This window comes from Acanthaster planci, linkage group LG08 (assembly GCF_054643075.1).
Source record: "Acanthaster planci isolate LZ-2023a linkage group LG08, COTS_SCS, whole genome shotgun sequence".
Taxonomy (NCBI): Eukaryota; Metazoa; Echinodermata; class Asteroidea; order Valvatida; family Acanthasteridae; genus Acanthaster; species Acanthaster planci.
Window position 1 is genome coordinate 18,178,829 of NC_141784.1, and position 23,506 is coordinate 18,202,334.

Consider the following 23,506-nt stretch of genomic DNA (forward strand, 5'->3'; position numbering starts at 1 on the left):
CAAACGGCATCTTTATGGCATTTTCTGATTGCCTTCCCATGGTTGTTAGGAAGTAAACAAAAATTCTTCATAATCGATCATTTTTTATACAACAAAAATAGTGGGGGAGGATGATTCAATAGCATATCCCTCTGGTCAAAAAATGGGGGATATAAACGCCCATCCCCTGGGATTCAATGCCCATGATCGCAATCCAAGCCAGGTCAATCGACGCCCATCACTGGACCTGCCTTCGTAGCCTCCTCTGGATCATGGCACCACTTCATTACCGATGAGGATGTATACAGACGGGCTGCCCCCCCCCGCTAAGTACTATCATCTGGAGGAAGGGACTTCGACACATCGGCCGCATTGCCCGAAGTTCCAGCACGGCAGATCCTGCTCGCTGCCACAGGTCCCCGCCAAACGACTGACGCCGACCTCTTGGCCTCCCCCGACTCAGTACTGGATGTCAACAGATCGCCCATCCGTCCGCTACGCCACCTGATGGACCAGCCCCAACCCGACAGGCTTGCACCTACTGTACAGGGAATTGATCGCCTTGCTAGTGATCACGCGACACAAGTCAATCAGTAAGAGAGAGGGCAAGTTGCTAAGGACTTATTTTCTCGTATAGTTATTAAGGTATAGTCAAGTAACCGCCGCATCACGCGTAATTTCTGCAAGTCGAATCGAATGGAAGTGTCACATACGTGAACCCACAATGCCTTGCTTTTTGGAGCTCAAATTGGCTTTATTAGCTCCGCCCCCCCGTCCAAAAATAGAATACAGCACATAATATATTTCACATCAGATAAAAAAATACACATAAAAGCTGGGAAATTAAAAAAAAATCATTCCTTACTTAAGTCCATTTTGAAATCTGTTCACACGTGCACAACAAAGTAGGCCTATGTACATGTACTAAGAGAATAAATACACATTGACCAGTCTTGATTAGCCCTGCGGCACCGGCTCATTCATTTATTTTCATTTATTCCCATTCATAAATACCTTTTGAGTGAAAAAGTTAAAACAAATAAACTGAACTTTAAATTTCCAACGCTTTCGTTCAACAATTTCACTTATTGTTCAAACGCCACTTGTGTTACGTGATTGACATGTATATGCCTCTTGCATAAGCAGGGTTGCAATAGAAATCTGGAAACCAAAAGTCCATGACTTTTCCAGGGCTAAAATATGACAATATACATGTACATGGCATCGAACATCATTGTCACAGGGAAAAGGTGCTATGGTCTGGAAAGTTACTGCAACAATTAGCACTAAGTCGCTCAAAGTCGGCCATCAAAATAAAGCCTTACATGATCTGACTTCAAGACTTTTTTCTCTGACCCATTTTACGTGACTTTTCATGACTTTCCAGTGGAACTTTCCCCCAGCATTATCCGTGACAGTGGGAACCCCGATAACCAAACTCCCGCGTGCAGATTTGCTTGCGTGTGCCTTGTACAGCGTGATGTCGCGCAGAATGCGACAAGCCTGTGCCGTGCATCTGGGACTCTTCAAATGTGGAGTCACTGGTTCACTAACCAATTGAAGATTGCCCTTTGATGTGTGGCTATGGCAGTGCTTCATTCACTGCTTAAGACAGGCCACATGACGGGCTCTCAACCAATAGGAATGGCTTATCTGTCTTAGGTATTTATGAGTAAATTTATAGAATCTGCCTCTACATATACACTGATTCCAGGGGCACTGAGTCCAATGTTTTGGGTCACACTACACGCACTGAGCTTTGATCACATATGCAGCAAGCTTTGTGTTGGTCATTTTCTCGCAGGAATCTGGGGAATTCCTTTCAGACATCTTGGGGGGGATGTGTTAAGTAACAATAGTCTGGAATGTGTATAGGGATTGGACATGTTGGGGAGGTACCCCTCGGTCTCATTTCTTGCTGGGTATATTTGATCGTATGCCCTGCTATAGTCTGATCCCTCGACCAGGATTAAAAGCTTTTACTGTGGGGCCATCCTGTTCATACGCAGGTGGCATGCGTGCTACCATCCTATAGCCCAGTAGGGATTGTAGTGTACAATGAGCTGGTTCTGTGTATTTCCAACAGCGCGTGTCCCAAATGACGGGCATCTGAGAGCATTCGGGAACAGCTACGTGCACACCAGAGGTCCGCTTACCTGCTGACCCGCAAGTGTGCTTTGTTCTCGAACGACCTTGGCTTTCTGAAATCCCGCATTGGCTCATTTGTGAGGGACCACCCTTGACATACCATCACCAAATACACCATCCTAGATATCTCACAAGAATTAGAACAGTGAAGACCTCAAAAGGGGTGTGCGTGTGTGGGGGGGGGACACTTGAGCCGTACACCTTGCATGAAATCATGTGAAGCTGCACCATGAGGTGACACGCACCATGCATAGGTTTATGACAGGTTCTAGTCAGAACCACAGGCGATCCGGGGGACTCCGTGAAAGCACTTTCTGTTGTTCCATTTCCTTTTTTTTCTGAAGCGTGTAAAAAGCCCCCAAACGTAGCCCCACCCGCAGAAAGGCTATAAAAGTTTCATAAAAAAAAGACTGAGACCCCTGAAAATTTGGTTCTGGATGCACCCTAGGTTACGATGAGGTAATTTATCTAGTCCCCGCAATGTCGTGACAACTAGAGCTCCTAGTATATTCTGAGTTACAAAGCCAACCAAACCTATATATAGATATATATTATATCAGTGGAAGAATAGGCAACACATGGCAGGGTTACCAGACCAGTTTTCATAGGCCAGTCTAAGCAGAAGCTGCATTTTCCAACAGAAGTTGAAGAAATTACCTGACTTATCAGACCTATAAAAGGCAAGGCTCATGTTAAACCCCTTCCAATTTTTTACAAAGAAAAATATTCTTTTCTTCATATACTTATATCACATACTATATCTCATCTGATCGATGCAAGACTGGAGGGGGGGAATATTTTTGTGGTGCCGTTTAAGAAACCATGCTATGCTGGCCTTATATTTGGGGAACCGGACCAAGATGGCTGCATTTTTTGTTTTCAAATGCCGCTGGTGTCCTGCTCACTTCTTGGCTGCCAACTGTGATTTCATGCTTTGGATCTTGGCAGTCAGGGCCCGGTTACCAAGGCAATGCCTCATGACTTGGTTGAGGTCTTCCTCGCTTCTCTGCTGAAAGGCAAGATCTGCGGCTTCTTCCATGGAACTACAACAGAAGAAAAAACAAGAATGTTTGCGACCCCTCTGGATGAAAGCAAGCTGTCAGAAGTCACAGAAATGACTTCGTTGATAAAGGCAAACCACAAACTCATATCTGCAAGAATTCTGTGAAATGCTACAATGGGAATTATACCTGTGTAAGACTTTTATTTTCAAGATAATCATTACCGCCAAAAGCAGGCACTGGAGCCAAAGAACTTTGAACTTCATAATATAGGCTCAATTATTTGACTCAATATACAGGCTCAACATTATCATATGAGACACACTATATGGAACTTGTATTAAAAGAAAAGTGTTTCATCACGCTCACTTCTCCCCTAAAAAAATCTCAGACGCATTCTTGTCCGTCACCAGCTAAGCAAATCCCATTTTTTCCGAGAGGAAAAAGTTCTCAAGGAACCGTTTGGCTTCTTCGTGAAAAGGAGGGAAAAGAACATGCTGTCAGGAGAGGGTAATTGTTGTTGGTGAACAGTCTTTATAACCCAGCGTAAGGTAAAACACAATCAATGACGATCGAGAACAATTTTTTGGAATTCACTTTTTCCTTTTTTTAAAAGAGATCCTTACCCCATTTTGATGTACATTTTAACCTTGTTCTCGGCTGCCACTCTTCCTATGTACTTGTTGGCCTCATACTTGTTATGGTGGTTCATACAGACTTCAACAAATGGCTAGAGGACACGTTTCAGGTGAGGAAACAAAGGTTTGGGTTATTTTCAATCGTCGAAAATTGGCAGTTTATACTTCAAATTTACGACAAAGAAATTTGACTGCACTAAAGCAACAGGTGTAGTGTTTAGGTACTTCAAGCTGGATGTACGGTTTTTAAAATTTGTTCCATCCACGCTCAGAGTTACTATTTACAAAGCAACACCGGTCCCTTTGTGGCAACTCACCGTGTGCGTGCACAGGTTCATGGACGTTTTTCGCAGGACGTGCTGAGCATGCACGCCGACGAGTCTGTTGACACGGTCTCTGTACATGTGTTTGCGCCGCGTTGGCATGTGCTCAAGCCCGGTTGGCAAACTTAACCACAGGCCTGTCTCTTCTTTGCTGGTAAGGGTGGATTTCAACTCTGGGCAGACGGCGTGCCCGCGGTTCATACGCGTTTTGTGCGGGATGTGCGGAGAAAGTGTTGTCAATTTATGTTTGAATGTACAGGCTTTGTACGTGTGTCGGTTGTGCAAACAAGCCTCCCCATTCTTTGCTGATGAGGGTGCACTTCAACCCGGGAGGGATAATACAGAGTTATTCAGACACTCTAGTTCCTAACGCCTCTTATTTCAGACGGAATTTTAAATTCGTGTAACTGCAAATGATCCGATGAGCCTCAAACACAACGATTATCCCCGTAGATTTCCCCTTGCGTACCTCATATCCAATGGGGGACTTCTTGCTTTTTGCAAACTTCTCGAGTTCAATCCAGTCACCCGAGTTTGCCAGTGCGTCTATTTTCAGCCACCAGAATCTATGTAATTGGAATTGAAATGGTACTGACTCTCAAACAATACTAACAAGAATGCTGAAGTTCACCTTTAGGGTAAACAGAGGCAAAAGAAATCATTTCATGAGCCCCAAAGACCAAGACAAAATCCCAGACAAATGTGACATTCAAAACACAAACGTTCGGTGTGAAATTTTTTCCCCAAAAATTCGCTGTTTCACAAAATCTGTTAATAAACACTGTACACCATTCCACAAACAACAAATACAGAATACATCCTTAATTTCAAGGAAATATTTACCCAGGATTGTTGCCATATTTTAATGACCATTTGTACAATCCTTTTCAATTCTCAGAGTTCTTCTTCTGTGCAAACAGACAATCGTTACACAAGTTCTTTGCTTTCATCCAACAATTCAGCGTCTCCACCAGTGCCCTCGATCGGCAATGCATAACGGGCCTGTCCCCGACACCCACCTTTTGTCTGGCACCTTGAATTCCTTCCGCAGCTGCTCGGCCAGCTTGCCCATGTTCTTGGATACCAGCTCGTGCATGGTGTTGTGCAGCGACTTACCGATGAAGGCCACCTTGTACTGCTCCTCCAGCCGTCGCTGGTAACCCAGCAATCTGTTCTGCTCTTCTGTCGCCTGCAGAGGGAGAAGAGCAAATAGTCAGTAAGCTAGGCAGGTTCTACCAAGGACAACATAGCAATGTCCCCTTTGACCTACCCTTTGTCACACAAATCTGTACATTGTTTAAGTTTTCACATTTCTTGGAAAAGGGTGGGATTTTCCCATAACATTTTGCATCCAACAAGTGGGTTATAACATTCCCCTCTCACAAGTCGCATAAATCTCTAAATTTACCGAAAATGTGGGAATTTTTTTTTGGGGGGGGGGCAAATAGAAAGACTTGTCGAGGACAAATAAAGGACGAAGAGGAAACCACAGTACTGAGGAGTACTGATGATTCCACAAACAAGGTACCGGTGAAAACAAAATAGAATGTCAATATACAGCACTCACTTTGGCTGCAAATTCATTCCTTGCTTTGGTGTAGTTGTCGTGCGCTCCATTTAGCTTGTCTGCCTTGTGCTGAAACTCCTGCCAGTGAAAATCAAACCAAAATAAAACCCCGCTTAGATTCCAATTTTGCATGTTGATGTGAAATTCAGGAAAATATGCCAAACTTCTCGAGTAACACCTGATGTCTGTCTCAACAATCTACCACACAGATGTTTTACGTATTATTTTGTTTTTCTAGGTTTTTACTTTGGTCAGACGGCTGGTTTGTTTCACAATACTCTGGCCAACCGACAGTCAGAAAGGTTAGCTGGTTACGCACCAGAACAGTAATAAGTATGACACCTGTTTCACTCTGCATATAATTAACATTTGATTTTGACATCAGCATTACATGTTAACTTTGGTGATCCTGCTTTGTCAATCTGAGCGGAGTTGTTCTCAAAATTGAGGCAAAATATAATTTGATAGAATGCAGTGATTGGCTAAAATACTGAAATTTGTTATTTGGATATTCACTGATACATGTATGTGGGGGGGGTTGGAGTAAAAATGCCCCATAAACGCTGCCGCAAACTGTCTCCCAATTTGGAGTCATGATTTGCAAAATGTATGGTCTCCAAACACTTTACCGTCATTTTGAAGCTCTCAGCAACTTGACAGTTAGCCATTTCTTGGAAGTCGTCATTCTGATAGTACAGGTCCGACAGCAGGGAGGGCTTCTGCTCACGGCAAAACTGCACGTCAGAAAAATCGGCAAGAACAAAAGACAGCACCGGCTTAACGAAAAGAACGAATAACAACATTCGGGCTGCAGAAAGTCAGTATAAGACCCATAGGCAAGTATAAGACCCAACTGTAAAGTTGTTTTTAGAAAAATAGTTCTCTTTTAATGAACAACAACGGTTAATTAGAATACACTGTTGGTCTGTTTACCTCTCATAATGAGAGACAATGTTAAGTACATTATATTGACTGGCAAGGAGGGCAATAGTTAATGTCTGTATGCCCTCAGGACTTAAATGGTGTGCAATAGTGTCCTATCATCCTTGTGCGCTACCTGCATGAAAAGGCTCTGGGCCATCGGCTGGTTGCGTAGAGACATGAGGAAGTCTCCCATCGGCATAGTCTCCTGCATCTGGAGTAGCACCAAGTAGACTGGATACAGGAGATGGAGGTGTCGATCAGTAAGCAGAATAGAATTCCTCCTTTAAGTCCTTTTCTCCATTTGAACTGTCTTTTGATAATCTACTGTTATCACAATTCTCAGATTCAATAGCTACAACTCACTGCGTTACAGGCCCCCACTATTCATGGCCTTAATGAGCATTTCCAACTGACATCTCCCCAAAACCAATTTGACAGACTGTTAACTATTACGTAACAGTGCAGTTTTCTTCATACTCTGTGGCTCTGATAAGGGAAACTCACTTGACTCACTCAACCGACTCAACTAACTTGCTCAACTACTCAAACAACTCACTCACTCAACTGGCCCACTCAACTGACTCACTTGCTGAGGCATAGTTCCTCACCATTGTTTGATGTCTCCACTCTCCACAACCCTGCTATCTCTCATTCTCAACAATTACAACGATCCACTGAATGATAGAGCAGTAAACAATTTCGTACCTAGACTCCTATTTCTACTGTCAACGGCTTTGATGAGGGCCACTAAACTGCCGTCTCAATACCATCAACATAATATACTTGAGAGTCACAGTTTCTCACCTAGGTCCGTATCCCCACTCTCGATTGCTTTGGTGAGGGCTACTTTTTGATCCCTCATGGTCATTAAGAGTGGGACTTGTTCAGCTGCCCGTGGCTCGTATTCGAGTAACTGCATCCAAAGCAAGACAAAAAAAAATGTTCTAAAAAATGCACTGGATTGAAACTTGAATGGGGCACTTATTCATCTCTCCCAACAATGGAAGACTAATATTTCAAATGACTAAATTTCCAAATATGATCTAAGTGAGCTTCCATCATTGTTGGTTTGTGAGAAATTGCCAAACGCTTAGGATTTATGTCATCTTCAGAGTGCAAAGCCAATGCTATACAGCATCTTGCTCAAGGACGTAAGCACAGTTCTTCAATAGTATTAACCACAAGTGTGAAATCGGTATCAGCAACTAGCACATTTAGGGTTATTAATTTCCCCTTGCCCTGGGGAGAAATACTGAATATCTTGGCACAAAAAAGAATGCACGATAACTTGAATACTCTATTGACAGTAGACACACAGCAACATGTGGTCAGTTGCTCCACATGGAAAATGGCGCGTGCTTAACTTCAAGTGACAAGATGAATTTCCAGAGTCCAAACAAAATGAGGTCTCCTACCCTGACAGCTAGTTGGGTGCGGCCGCATTCCGAAGCTTTCTTGGCTATCTCTGAGTACGCAATCCCCGGAGCGGTGTCCAACTTGCTCTTGATGTCTTGGGCAATCTTCTCGTCGGCGATATGTTTCTGCAAGACCTTTGCACGCAACAGGGAAGCCTCAGGTATTGGTACTACTGATCATTTCAGTAAAATGTTGAACTGGGGATAAGAGCTTCCTGGAAAATGAGCCGTGTGTCAAAGCGCACAGGTAGATGTACTCAGGGTCAAAGAAAAGCTAAGACAGCGAAATATCCAAACTTCTGGCCAATACTGGGGCTGAAGTACATGCACATGTAGCTGCAGTGTTGAAGTTTCTTCCTGGAATGACATCACGCTTCCGCTTGTGAATATGCAAATTTACACTTGCATACCCCCCCAAATGCTAATAAATAGCCTTGAAAACAGCAAAATAAATAGCCTTGAAAACAGCAGGGAAAAAAAAAACAGTAGGATTAAATGGGGGTACAAAGGAGCATAACAAGGACTTGATTTAAAAATAGCCCTACATAGGTCCTCAAAGATGCAAGAGACTAACCCACCTTATAGCAAGCCCAGTGTCCCAGTATTCTACTCTCTCCGTCGGCTTCAGGCAGTTTGAGGAAGCGACTAATGTGCATGGCAAGGCACCACTGACGACGTAGGATCAACCTAACAGACAAGGACAGGTACATGAGATAGTTTACTGATCCTGGCAGATTGGAGTTGGGAGTAACAGGTGCCATCGCCCCTCAAATGGAGCAAAAGAATGGTGGTTTTGAAAAAAAAAAAGTAAGTATGTAAAAGGCTCTGAATTTAGCTTCGCCCCCTCCAAAATGGTCATAAAAGGTTACACAAAGGGATTTCAAGGAAATTTGGATCTGGATCTGCCCTTGCTTACTGACTGAAGTGACTTAGAATATACAGGGCCTAAAACTCGGAGGCCTGGACATTTCAATCTTAGCTCCAAGGCAATGTGCGCAATTAGAATGATGACCTTTCTCAATGTACAGATGTGCATGGAAAACGAAAATTCTGAAGGAAAAAAACCATGATGCAGACTTAGTATGTAAAATTCTACACTCATCACATGGGTATACATGGTACAGGGTGTGAGTTGAAACCGGCATCCATTTCCAAAATGGCAACTTGTTAATTAATTAATGGAGACAATTGAAATAAAGCGTGCTGCTACCTGTCGATCAGCACTGGCAATGTCAGTCTCTTGAGTCTGTGGCAAACAGTTAAGGAAGTCACCTAGGATTGAACTAAATGCCCTCTTTGTTGTGCCTTGCAAAGGGGAATGCCTCCTGTTCAGCTACTCTACAAGTACAAAATAAGCCCAGGCTGATCGACAACCTTTGCCCGACGTCAATCAAGGATACTGTTCATAACTGAGCGGCATGCCCACGTGGTACTCCCGGACCGAGTTGAGAACTCGGAGTAGCTTGCACATGTTGACGAACTTCTCGGGGCCCATGTTGGTCAGGAAACACTTTCCAAAAGACGCAGCCTGTCACGGGTGGTGAGGGGCAGGGAGGGGCAGGGAGGGGGCAGTGGGGGAACCAGTGAAAAACAACACAGTGATAAAACATGGTGCGCTGGTTGTAGTTACAGTAGCTGACATTGGGGAGTTTGGGAGGATTTTTTTTGTCCGACACTGGACGTTCTCTGTGAAATAGTGCGACAAACAAACATTAAAAATTTAAATTGAGTACCATCGACCTACTTCTTATGTGTAATACCAGCTGTGTTGTAACTAACTTGTCTGCACTATCAATGTTTTCGACACCCTGCATGTGACAGCCCCAGTACCAGTGATAGCAGATCAAAAGTTGACTTGTCATGCATTTGTTAGTCTCTTGATGAACTTCATCTGACAATATATGTACGCTGCTGCAGAGAGTGCATAATGACATTAAATGTGCACTGGGGAACCTGTTAGATTAGGCACTCAAGCAGTGCTCGAGTTTAAGTAAGATTTTGTCGGAAATGGACAAAAAAGTTTAATTAAACCCACACAGGTCATGAACGAAAGACAGCCTGCTTTTTAGACCTAGCTAGTGATGGAAGCCTTTTGACTTTTTGGTACAAATTTTCTCAAAGACAGTTTTATGGCCACAGATGGTGTATTTAGGGTCCAAGCGAGGGTAAGGGGTGCAGAGGAAGAGAAAAAAAGGGTCAAGGCCTGAATAGAATACCCACCCTCAGGAGCATCCTCTGCGTCGCGGGTTCGTACTCACACCCAGCGGCCTCGATGGCCTGGTCCACAGCCAATGGCAGCTGGTCCTTCACCATGCGGATGTACTCGTCTGCCCTCTGACTTTCTTTCTAAAAAACAGCGGGACAAACGATTCAAAAAGACTTTTTGACTCCTTCGTTGGAAGTCACTCTCAGAAGAGTTTTTTATTGTTTGCTGAAATGAAACAAAGGGGAAAAAAAGATCAGGAAAAAGCTACAAAAAATTACCGTACCTGGAACTCTTTTGATGCTTCGAACAGCATCGCTCCCGGAGCCATGGAGCCAATCTTGAAGATCTCCTCCACGACAACTGAGACAAATAAAGACAGAGAAAGTAAATAAATAAACAAACGACCTTAGGCTTTGTAGATATGGTTAAAAAAAATTACACATTCAGCCACACTTACGAAGGCGAAGTTGATTTTTCTTGGGAATGGTCAGTAATTTTTATCACGTTTGCCTATGCTTTCAGGGGTTTGGAACAAGAAAGCTAGGAAATTTGAGGGCCCATTCACACGGACATGCAGTGACAGAAAGGAGTCCACAGAGCAATATTTGACATCTACATGTAAACATTAGGTGTAAATACACTTGGTGTGCAAATTATGTTAGTGACAGTCCAAAAGAACGACAGCACCCACAGGAAGAACCGACGGCATGACAAGGAGAGCTCGTCCTTTCCGGTCAGTCTGTAGCATCACTCCGACTGGCAAGAAGGTGCAGTCTCAGTCCAGTGTCTCGGAAATATCGTTCAGGTTTCTAAACACGGCTGTTTATCATCCCACAGTGCGGTTTGTCCGCTCTCATTGTAAAAACACATAGTCCCCTGGGACACCAGTGTGTTCTATGTTTTATCTTCATACTGTGTGGCATTCAGTCATTGCATCTGTGAAAATGGGCCCCAACGCATCAGTTTTCATGATGTTAAATGTTTGACTCAAAGTTCTCAGACGGATATTTTCTCTCAGGTTGGGGGAGCGGCGCATCAGTTGCTCATGGCGTTTGGCAAGTGCGAACAAACTCTGCATGAGGGTGAGAATGCACTCTAGCATCTCCGTGTGCAAGGAACACATTTCACATAATCACATGGCGCTACAATTTAAGCTGTTAACGGAGACTGTGTCCAAATCAATGGGCTACGGCTTGCTGTTGTGCATGTACTGTAGTGTTATGTCAAGCCACAGCCATTACATTCGGATGCAGGCTAATACTTTGCAAGTTGATACATCCCGTCTCAAGCATGCGTGCAACGTGAACCGTATCGGTTCTTTTTTTGTGAAGCCGAGGAAGGGGACGAGGCCTTTATACCTGGAACTCTCTGCAGCAACTCGTGAGTGAAGGTGTCCACGATCCGCACACCGTCCACTTCTGGAATTAAGTACGCATCACTGTCCATGTTGAACGTGATTGGTCAGTTAAGAAACATACTACTCCAATGAACAAACATACTGACAAAAACATCATGGCAAATGGAAAACATGGGACTAAATTGAGAAAAACGAGTGGGCCTATTGCTTCCCATAATGCAATAAGCTTGCAGACAGGAATTATTGAGACCCTGACCATTAATGGGAAGTGTTAAATTAAAGCTTTGGAAGGTAAACAAATTAGTTCAGAATCTTTGAAAGGGTTTGAACATACATTGTACCTATTTTGAAATTTTCAGAGCTGTAGAATGTGTCTGAACTCAGAAAGCCAGAAACTTGTCCCCATTGGTAGCATTTGATTCAAGGCAAAATATAAGCATTAACTTCTAGTTCTTAACCCTCCTAAGCACGATGCATGTTCTAAAGACACCTGTCGTTCCAATCAAACTTGAATGACATATGATGTCTTTATGTACATTAGAATACAGCATGGAGAAGTGGGTAGAATCTTTGACATTCTGTGACTGTTTCAACAAATTAACTTCTTCAGACAATATTTAATTTCTCTTTTTTTCTCTACTTGAAATTATGAATAGTTGAGTCTTTCACAAACCAAGGTGGCCCATCAGGCAAGCGCTTATCTCTGATGTTGACAGGGTGAAACCCTTGCAAATATTTCTGTTCCCCCTGGGTGGGATGCAAATCCTGCGTGGATTTAGTACTTCCCTGCTTATTAAGCCAGTGCCCATTTCTGCTTTTGGGATGAGAGAGGCAAGAGGGAATGAACTGGCCTGTCCAAGGACACAACCGACAGTGGCCGCATTCGAACCTCGGACCCCCCCGGCTGGAAGTCTCGAACCCTAAGCACTACAGCCAGACCCGCCAACCGAGGCTTGACCTCGTGAAGGATATTTGATCCAGTCCTTGTGAGGCCCGATGACCAAGAGGAGATTCTCCCAGTATCCCACCACTGCACCTGTGCCACACCAGGCCAGCTGCTTGGGTCTCACCTGGCTCTTGGTGTCAAACTCGCAGTACACCTTCTGCCAACAGAAAAACACGGTCATCCCCCCAAAAAACGTCAATTCTCACTAAATCTAAGTCCCACTCCAAATATCAAAATACATGCGAAAAAAAAGTATGAAAAAGTAGAGTCAGTTCATTTCTGGAGCTGCAGTTGTGTCCACCACTGGTCACTGTTTGAGTCTATCACAGGTCATCCAGTCTTTAAGCCAAGTCAAAAGCTATTCAAATGACCGATAGCAGAGGTGTCGTCACTCTTCATCCTGCGACTTGTGACTTGCCTTGCGACAGGACCTGTGTCAAGACTTGTGAAAGAACTTCGGACTGGAACTGTGATGGACTTTACTTTTACAAAACATTTACAAAACAAGATGTCAACCATTCTCCTGCTGAAAAACATGCTAAGTGTAACCAATTCTTCTGGACACCACACACAACACCAGGAATTAATTTGACTGAGGAATTCTGGTTGTTACGGCTGCAATACTTAGCAGGGAGTTGTGGGTTTGAGTTCCGACAGAGCAAACCCTGTGAATGTATTCTTGTGAATTCAGTCAGGAACAGAGCCATGAATTATGGGCTCAACAGTAACCTCTCAGTGAACCAGTTAGGCATGAGGTGAAAACGGGGATAACAGAGGAGCGTAGGGGTGGGTACAGCGTTGTAGTCAAAACCATTTAAGAACGTCACAAGAGCTAACAAGACCAACACAAGACCTCCAGTCTCAATTTAGATCGCATGCCTGGGTGTCACGGGCGGCTACTATACTGTTTGGAGCGCTCACCTCTCGTCACTGTCAATCCGGTTTGATTACCAGCCAAGGCTGCATGTGAAATGCTCCTTGATTCTCTCCTGTGCCACAAGAATTATTTTCGGGGTTCTCCAGTTTTTCCCCCTCCGCAAAAAAAAAAAAAATCACTTTCTATCTCTGGCTGCACTTTGTGGGCAGATATTGGCTGTCCTGAAGCTGCCCAAGGTGCCTTTCATACATGCCTTCAGCTTTACTGCACTGTGGCCGTGTCACTCATAATTCATACCGCTAGCCCTGCTAAGGTAAGGTTCGTTAGGTTTCAATGAAAGAACATATTACTATAAACCACAACAGCATTACTTTGTAGCTGTTACAGTACTTGTGACTGGTCTCATGAATGGTCTTATACCTGGTGGTGTGACTGGTCTTGTGCCTGGTCTGGCGATGGCCTTGACTTCAAACAATGGGTGGGTGTTTGGACAGGAGTTTCACGGGAGGGGGGGGTATTTTACCTGTAAGTCAGATGAGCCAATCCACAGAAGGGCCCGTATCAGCAAACAGAGCTAGGAGACGGTCATCGACAGCCACAGCCATCTCAATGAAAGCATTCACAGGACTTCTGGTCTCTAGTGCCTGAGTCAAAATGCGGGAAGATAAAAATGAACACAGTACAAGCTTGGGATTGCACTGACGTTGGCCAGGGAACCAGAAATATCAAGCCTAACCCTCCAGGGTCCTTTGGATAGTAACTACTAACCTTCCCCCAAACAAAACAATATGCAACAGTTGATGCTGTAACAATGCAGCTGACTACAAGACCAAACAAGTCAACTGTCTCCAAAACTGCACCGTCTCTAACAGGTCTTACACTAGTCTGGGGAGGTTGAGTACATCCAGAGCTCTTGAGTGGCTGTGGGTCACAGTTGGGCATTGTAGTAAACATTGCTCCATAACTTGGTCACAGATTTTGATGATATGGTAGTACAGAAATGTCACACAAACCTTGAACAACTAACGACTAAGGTTCACTGTTTGGAAAGTCCAAGTTTACTAAAGGACTTTACATGTAGTGTGGGCACGTTTACATGTAAAATGTTGGTTTTTCGGCCAAAAAATTATACTATGCTTGGGACATGTTTGTTTTTGGAATGGTCCATGGTGGCAAGGAAAAGTACCGTTGGTGAGTAGTTACAAGTGGAAGTCAGAAATGCCTGCATGGTTGCTTCCCTCTTAACACTGGACACCCACCTGCTCGTGCGCATCTGTGTAGTCCACCAGGAACAGCTGCTTCTCCTTGGCGAGTAAGATCTGGGTGTGTCTGTCTCGGCAGATGATGCCCCAACTGCTCGGTGGACAGTCCAAGCCTGAGGAGTTGGATAAGAGGCCGGGGGGGGGGGGAAATATCAGTGACAGTCCAGTGTTCCAAAGCCACTAACTTGAGCAGTTTTGACTTTGGTGATGGTTGATCTCTCCAACTGAGAAGCTACATGTACCCACTGATGCCGCTGCAGGGCTAACGTCATTTGGTTAAGCAAAATTGTCATTTTACGGCAGTCCTAACTACCTGAGGTCTCTCAAACTCCACCTGTAGGTTTTTGTCAGGTTTTGGCCGATACAGTACCAGGCATTATGAAATGGTTGATCAGCTTAGTTGGATTGAGGAACAAAGGACTGGGGCGGTGGTGTGGGATTTTTGTTTGAGTGGGGACACAAAGCAGGTGCTCCGTGGAGTGACTGGCTAGTGGTACCACGTGTTGGACCGTGCTTGATTTTGTCTAGTATGCAAGTCAATTGTACACTGCAGAGACCTATGCATCCCAAATGACTCAAACTTCAACACTGTCGACCTGTTGGAGTTATTCTGTTCAGTCACATGCCAACAATGATAGTGACCCCTTGCAGATAGAAAAGGGTCCAGTACTGTTTCTTGCACAAAAGCCTAGGGGGTCAGGGCTGAGGCCCTTGAGTGTGCAGAAAAATCCTTTGACACTGAAAGATTCCGATTCTCATATTTCTCTGTCACATGAAACTGGAATTGAGTTAACAATAAACACTGACAGGTGTCAGAGCACAGCCAAAAAGTGTAACAAATGACAAACAAAAAGGATGACACACTACATGTATACGACGGTAGGGTTACACTGGAACACTCTCCATGCTATGGGGTTTGGGTGATCACAAAATGGCAAAGTCATATAATCCAAGGTAGCCTACCGGGCACTTCAACCATCTTTCGGCTGTGTCCCTCGTCGATATTATTGATCACAAAGAATCGATAGCTGCCCGTCAGTATGGCCAATCCTGTGCCCACGTAGCCCTGAAATATCTTGCACTCTACAACTTTGGTATCACGGGCTTCCTGGTAAGAGGACAGATCAATGTGAGCAAAGCAGTGGGTGAATAAAAAAAATATCACATTCACAAGAAGGTAAAAAAAGCAGAAGGATTATTTTTATCCAAAGATACTGAAGGATGGGGTGTGGACTGGCCATTGGCGAGGAATAGGTTCGATGGCTCGACACCGTAAAACCTCCAGCCTCCCTCTGTGAGATTTCCTCTTTTTGGGTACATACAAAACGCAAGTAAAACTAATCCCCTGAGAGTTAATTATCATATATGTCCTTGAGATGTGTCAAAGTTTAAAGTAAAATAATCTGAAAAAAAAGGAAAAAAAGACACCCCAAGACTAGGCTGATAGAAATACTGGCTTTTCCCTTTACTTTGATCTTGGGTCACTTTTAAATTGATCTGAATACTGAGATGACAGAGGAAAAGAGACTAGGATGTCTACTCGTAATGGCTCTCGTTAAAGAGAGGTGAAGATTGCCTCTTAAACTGTAAGCTGTAAGTGCCAAATTTACAGAAGAAAAGGCATGAAAAAGAATCAACAAATGTGTACAACGAGATGCATATTAACTCTCGGCAAATCTGCAAAGAATCCCTGGGGATAATCCAATAATCGTGTCTGTCCGGGAAACCACTAGCCCATTCCTTTGCCACTGTGGAACAGTTGCTGGGCTCTCTGGTGCATCGCTCAATCTAGCAAAATCCTCTTTAAGGGCCACCCAACGCCTTTGACAAGACGTGGGAGGATTTGAGTTAGTGTGCTTACCTGCCCTAAACTAAAATTTCGCTTGAAGCTACCGAAGATGTCATAGACCAGGGCTGTGCCGTCTTCCTGGACACAGAGCAAGTCTTCCGAGCTGGACCACCCCATATGCAGCAACTTGCCACTGTCCCACTGCCAATACAAGACAACAGAGAGAGTATATATCGCAACCAGGTGTACCGCCAGTCAGACTTGCTACCTCACTGAATAAATTACCTGGCATCCAATACCAGACCTCGGGGCCCGATTCCTTGGTGCTGCTTTAACAGTTAGCAGAAAATCTGTGCTTACAATAGCAGAAAATTTTGCAAGCACCATGGCAGTGCTCGGCATGGTTGTGCTTACGGCGCCATGAGCAGAGATTTGTCACATCATTAAGCAAATTTTGCCTCCAAGGTAAGCATGCCTTTGGCTGTGCTTACTGCGTACGGTCTTTAAAAAATACACAGAGCCCCTGTTAGTGAAAAATCGTGTGCTTAGCAGTGCTGTGAAAGGGGGCCCCAGTTTAAATAACATTTGTTCACCACAGTCTGTCTTCTAACACTCCTCTAATACTTTTATGTACATATAAAGTGTAACGCCTTCTGCCAACCAATCAGAGGCAATGTTAAACAATGCGATACAATATTAGTGGGAAATGGGTGACACACCAATGCTTTTCATTGGTCAAAAGCTGCCAACTGATCGTGTTGTGTTCAGGAGGTGGCAAAATGATTGTCTCTGGAGGATGGAGACACAACTTTTGGCGAGATTAGAGCAATTTTGACAAGATTTTGACCAATTTTGAAAATGGGAGGAATTCCTTCAGATTTGGTCAAATGACTATGGCAGACACATGTACATGTACTAGGCCTATTAGATCTCTCAATACCAGCCTCGGTGTGAGAACACACTACACACAATAGACTTTCTCATGCTAAGTCAACCCTTGTGAGTTTTCTGTCTACCAGCAAGTACATGTACAAATACTTCCACTGAGAATTCAGCTTTAATTCTGAGAACTGCCTTGAGAATGCTGCTTACCCTGAACTGTGAGATTTCTCGCCCAGACGATGTGTAGATGTAGATGGTGGGGCGGGTGCCTCCGCGGACATGTGTCATCTTGCTTTCATCACGAACAAGAGCTGTCAGAAAGTTTTAAACAGACAACTATAAGCAAAGTACATTGTACCTCCAACACACACCGTGCACACCGTGTTCATGCGATAATTTACATTTGACTTTAGAAAATCTACGTCTAACTGGTATGACGAGCACAAAAGTCCAAAAATGAGCAATCTGCCCTTCATTCCATTTCAAACTCTAACAACAGGAGAAATTTTAAAGTTCATAGGAAATGGGCAGCACATTCTTTAGGCATAAGCTTTTCATGAACCGCTTCAACCTCTACCGTATGCAGTGGTGCCACTTTGTGTTCCTTTCTCAACCCAACAAAATCTTCCCAAATCCCACGATGGATTTTGATGGACCTGGGACTTGCCGTGTGATATTAACTTCCTAGTACATGTATATGTAGGCAGGCATGGGGCTGTGTTTTCTTCATTCCTCATGAAGAGGAAGATGAAAAGAATCCACAGTGGTTTCATAGAAATCAAACTTATTCTTCATTACACAAAGGACACATACATGTAAATAATAGGGAGAAACAATATTTTGAATAAAATTCACGGACATTAACAGCACCCTTTCTTACCAATGGGCCCTCCATATGGAGCAGCGGCCACCTTGAATTTCTTGAGTTCGGCGATCTCTTGCCAGCTTCTGTCCATACTGTACAACTCCAATTTTCTGCAAATTTGCATGAAAACTCAGGGCTGTTTTTCTTTTTCTTTTAACGGTGGCTTGCATAACAGCAACAATAAACATGATAATTGGCCACAAACCCAATCCATGGCTGGTTATCATATCTGATCATATTGCAAGGGGTGGGGGAGAATTTAACCTCTTTCTATTATGAAGCACAAATTTTGATTCTGACTTACATGTGGGTGTACATGTACAGTATGCAGGAAATAATGCAAGTACATGGCCAACCTACCGGTACATGTACATGTATATATACAGTACGAACTTACAGTTAAGATCTGACTTGCACAGTTATCCTAGGCAATGCTGGTTTTTCTTATTCTCGTCGAACACTCTCTCTTACTCTTTACTTGCATGTACATCAAGTGAGGGTATATGTACGTTCAACCAGGGGCAGAATGCGATCGATGGTTACTACCACATAGCGATAACCTCACATCTGACTGGGGTTGACGCTTCATGTATGCAGCAAACACAGCTGTGCTGGTACATTATCATGGATGACTGTCACTGTGGTTAGGCTGAGATCGAAATCTCTCATTCACACTGGGCAGTGCCAGTTTTTCTTATAGTACTCTCCTTTTTACCCTACTGGCCACCAGAATATCTCGTCATCAACTTGTGGATGGTTAAATGTATTTAAGTGGAAGTAACGATGAGTCACAAGAATTTATCAACTTCAAGGGATTCTGCAAATGTTTATGTGGGATTTTTAAGTGCGCCAAATTAGGGAATAGGGGTGTGCGTTTACAGGTCTTTTTGGAACCGGGTATCTGTTTTTCTGTGTGAAAACTGGGTAACCGGGTACCCTTGAAATATACAGGTAAAGACCACTTAAACAAATGGAATTGTGCGTAATACCAGCGGACCACACAACTGAAATAGGGCTCTTTTTTTTTACACATAAACATGTTCACGTACATGTAGGAAGCAGCACATTGTTCTAAATGTTAGAAGGAATCTTCCCCACCTGTTTATTTAACAAAAGTTACCTTTATTTTATAACAAAGAAGCTCCATCAATCTCTAAACCGGAGTTATGACCGTGGGACAGTGAAAGAGGAAGGGTTAATTAACTTGTTAGCCTAGGCCTACGAGTGATTTGAACGCGAGATACTGTAGCTCTTTGAGACAGAGGAGTATTTGGGAAATTGCACAAACCCTATGATTGGTCGTAAAAATTCTAAATGTTTTCTAAGTGACTTGGTATTTTCCATACTAAATTGAACTTTTCTGGACACGTTTTTGCTTGTTGATGGCTAATGAATCACTGTAGGGAATAATTACGGGCGTCCATATAATATATGATATACATGTAGGCCTATCATGTAGGCCTAGGCTCATGGAACTCTTCCCCACCATTCGTTTAAAAAACTTCAATTTAGTGTGTGACCAGGAAAGGAGATGCCAACATCGCGGCACCTCTAACAACGCATGCTGGAGCTGAACAAGGTGCTTGGACAGTCTGAGTGATAGTAGTGACAATGACTGGAAATGCTGGCGTGACACTGAACGAGATATATATCATATGAAGCCAAACCACAGTGGGTGTGTTTGCATTAAAAATAATAAAAATAATTTATTCATTTATAAAGCACAAATTTCATATGTATATGTTCAAATGCGCTGTACAATGAACACATTAAGCGTGGAGCAATGAATACATTTAAACATGGTTGAGCCAATGGCATACAAGGGCGCCTTGGGCAGCTGCCAAACGACCCACACTCACCAACATCAGTAAAGGGGAGACAGTAAGAAGCAGTGACAGTTTAGGAGGTGGGAAGAAAACCCCAGAGGAATATTCTGGGTAAAACCCATTGAGTCAGGCAGGGACTGAAAACCCAATCCACATGTCTGCATGTGGACCAGGCCGGGAATCGAACCTTGGACCACAGAGGTGGAAGGCGAGGAAAGAACTTCCATGTCAACCTGAGTCCCCGTATGTCTAATGCGCATGTCCAATGTGTAATCGACTTGCGTTGCAGCCGTTTATCGGTATATTAAAAGTAAAAACACCACCAACTTTTGTGAATTGCGGTGGTCAAGCGGTTACAGCATAGGCCTAAGTAATGCTAATGATTTGTGATGCATGGGGTGCGGGTTCGAATCCTGGGTTGAAATTGTAGACAGGGGTGCAGGGAGGAATTTTTATTTAAGGAAAATAAAGCCTGAATGTTACAGGAGCCTAATTTCACATGTGAAGTTTTTATAGTTGGTTGGGCATCTATATGTCATGCATTGTGCATGGTTGTGAACCGTGGTTTGGCTTCTTACGTGTGATTGCATATGCCATTGGCCTAGCTCCATTGAACGGAGTCGAGTCCGGAAACGGGACCAAAGTAGAGGACCATAACAAGCATAGACCTATCTATCTATTCGTCCTTCTCCTTGTTTTTACCTCACTCAATAATCAGGAGATAAACGCAAAGACAAACATTTGTCAGAAGTAAAAGATGAGGTGCCAGCATTTAGGTCCTACCTGTAAAACACTTCCCCCAAAGGGTTCCAGTCGCCAGTAACGTGCGCCATTTTGGACCGCCCCTTTTGCCTGTCTTTGAACTACCTGTTGGGGGCGCCTTTACCAAACAATGGTACGCGCGAAGGCCGCGGTCCCTGTGGTGGGGGGAACGCAAGATATGACTGTCCTGATCTTTTTTTCAAGATGTATTTTTGTATATACGTTGGGTAAGGGCAAAAACCCGTTATATAAATGTCCTGATCTTCAGTGCAGACGATGTGCGTCATACCAGATTAGAGGAGCATCCGCAGGCAAAACCCCGATCCAAATCCGACATAATGTTCCTTTCCATTTCAAAGGACAGACCAAGAATCATTTTTTGTCATCATTTGGGGGAGGGGGCAAAAGTTTTCGAATGTTTTCAATGTAACTTTTGTGGCCTTTCTGAGTTCGAGGCGACATTTTGGTGCTTTTCAATCACTTTTGGAAAAAAGGGTAATGATTAATGTCTTTCTCACGGGGTTGCAGCTGGGGGTTGCATGTGTTGTATTTAATATTTGTTGTGTTATTTGCAGTGTATTGTCTTAATTTGTGGAACTTTGTTTATTCGTAACTGGGGACCCCCACTTGATAAGCACTGCTTCTTGGGGGCCCCAATCAACATATATACCCTTTGTGAAACTGTTTCTGTAGAGTAATATTATGTGGAAAATAAAGTGAACTGAACTGAACTCAGTGAACTGAAAATAAAGGGCATGGCTATAGTTTTCTATATAAAAAAGCAGGGGGCGCAAGCATGGCCCCTGTCCCCTCGCTCCTCTGCATACACATCTTGCTAGTTCTTTATTTTGCTCGGCTGAAATACGTTCAAATGGCCGAGGGTGCAGAAAGGGATCTGACAGTAACGCACCAACCACCAACTAGGGGTGGATCCAGGATTGTTCAAAAGGAGGATGTGATCTAAAATAGCAATGGTAAAATGGGGGCGGCCTCCATCCCAGGTGAGATCGTCCTGCCGACAAGCGCGTAGTCGGTGGTGCAGGCTAAGGGTGTGCATTATAGTCTCTGACTTGAAAAGTGTGGGGATAACTATATCGACAACTTCAGCAAGTGTGGGGCAGGGGAGATATACCCCCCATCCACCAGGATCCCCGCTCCTGCTGGATATAATATGTACATGGGTCCCAACAATATATTTGTTTCAAACTAGACCAACCTGACATTTGCCGAGGTGCGGTCATTTGAGATGTTCAAAGATGGTAGACGACAGGTTAGTGACACATTTTGTTTTCCATAATATTCGGCATGGTTCTGGCCACTGCTGAGGTTTTACATTGCAGAAAAGACCATTTCGTTCCACGCAGTAACAAAATCAGAGAGGATTAAAATTGTCCCTCTTTCAAGGTATATGCTGCCATTTCCTAATATTGTCTGTAAGCAATCTCCAAGTTAACTTTTACAGGATGGGCCTGTTTCATTTGCCATCTTCTCACGAGCGCGTAATCCCCGATGAGGAAAGCCATTGTTACGATCCGAAAGATCTCCGAACTGTAATGCAAATGAAGCCTGTTTTTCCTCACATCATAGTGTTGCAAAGAAATCACACGAGATCACGCTGATATAAAGAACACAGGAAACAATGTGAATTTATATTACCGAGCATATTACTGAGAATACATGTAATAAACACTTCGAATTCGGTCATGGGTTGAACAGAAATGTGCAATGAGTAGGTTAACTTGCTAGTGCACAACAATGATTGGGTTATGCTTATGTACAGTAATTAGGTTTGGACATGAACAGATTTTATGTGATCTCATGGGCGACTTAAGGATGACTCCGCGGACGCAAGGCGAACTCACCTCCAGCAAATGGCTAGAAATAGACGGACCGACAGCGAGGGACGCAAGCTGACTCGCGTCGCAATAGAATCCCCCAAATATAAGCTCGGCTCACAAAATGTCTCTTCCGGAGTTAGATTCAGTTCTCAAGCACTTCCTTAGGGCAAGACAGATTACATATTTTCCCTTTGTGCACAATTACAGGTCCGTTTTTCAGTTCGGCAGAGTGAAGCTCAATTTGCTTTTCCATGTGATTTTCAAGTGTAAATATTTATGTATAACACGAAATGTTCATATAACTGCAAACAAACATTAAAATATTCGTAACAGTGCGACATCAAAACTGTGGTACAAATAACATTTGGAGTAAAGCGTAGTGCTTCAAGTGAAATGGAGGCAAGACGAATATAGGCCTATTGTTTTCTTGACAAGCTTTAGCCAAATGAATCAATACCATATAAGCCACAGGCTGTGATAGAACATACACTGGCCTTACACAACAGACATAAGTCCCGTCAAGGAGTACACTAGCGGGGTTTTTAAAATGTGGATTCGGGTCCCTTTTGTGCTATTCAAAACTGTACTTTTTAGTGTACGAATTGCACTGGAGTTAATTCACTGATGCCTCAAGTGGACTTCAGTTCGCCATCTTACTGCGACGTCCCTTAGAGGTCACTGCCTCGTTTTCACTCCCTGTGACGAGTGGTTCAGGGGTTTTCGCTACCGCCAGAGACTGTCCCGTTGATGGCATGAAAGGGAGTATCCTCTACTCGTCGGCTTGAAGTCCGGTTTGTCTGACTTTGGAAAGCAACAGACGATTGAGGGGGTGCATTATTTTAATGGCACGTAAGAAGCAGCATCTGAAGGCCGGTTTTCATACTTGACGCGATAGCGAACA

The 23,506-nt window shown here is 43.7% G+C and overlaps 1 protein-coding gene across 1 annotated transcript; it reads right to left on the reverse strand.

Moving 5' to 3' along the window:
* Positions 1 to 936: 936 nt before the first annotated feature.
* Positions 937 to 20,859, reverse strand: vps16 (VPS16 core subunit of CORVET and HOPS complexes). The gene is given in 24 exon segments (XM_022244837.2): positions 937 to 3,170; positions 3,755 to 3,858; positions 4,559 to 4,655; positions 5,109 to 5,278; positions 5,657 to 5,734; positions 6,286 to 6,390; positions 6,714 to 6,811; positions 7,385 to 7,493; positions 7,996 to 8,130; positions 8,574 to 8,682; positions 9,206 to 9,241; positions 9,396 to 9,523; positions 10,216 to 10,341; positions 10,485 to 10,561; positions 11,560 to 11,654; positions 12,531 to 12,661; positions 13,905 to 13,934; positions 13,936 to 14,025; positions 14,641 to 14,756; positions 15,607 to 15,751; positions 16,505 to 16,633; positions 17,525 to 17,625; positions 18,195 to 18,289; positions 20,789 to 20,859. Coding segments are annotated over 24 exon segments (2,496 nt in total). The 5' UTR covers positions 20,839 to 20,859; the 3' UTR covers positions 937 to 3,028.
* Positions 20,860 to 23,506: the final 2,647 nt, after the last annotated feature.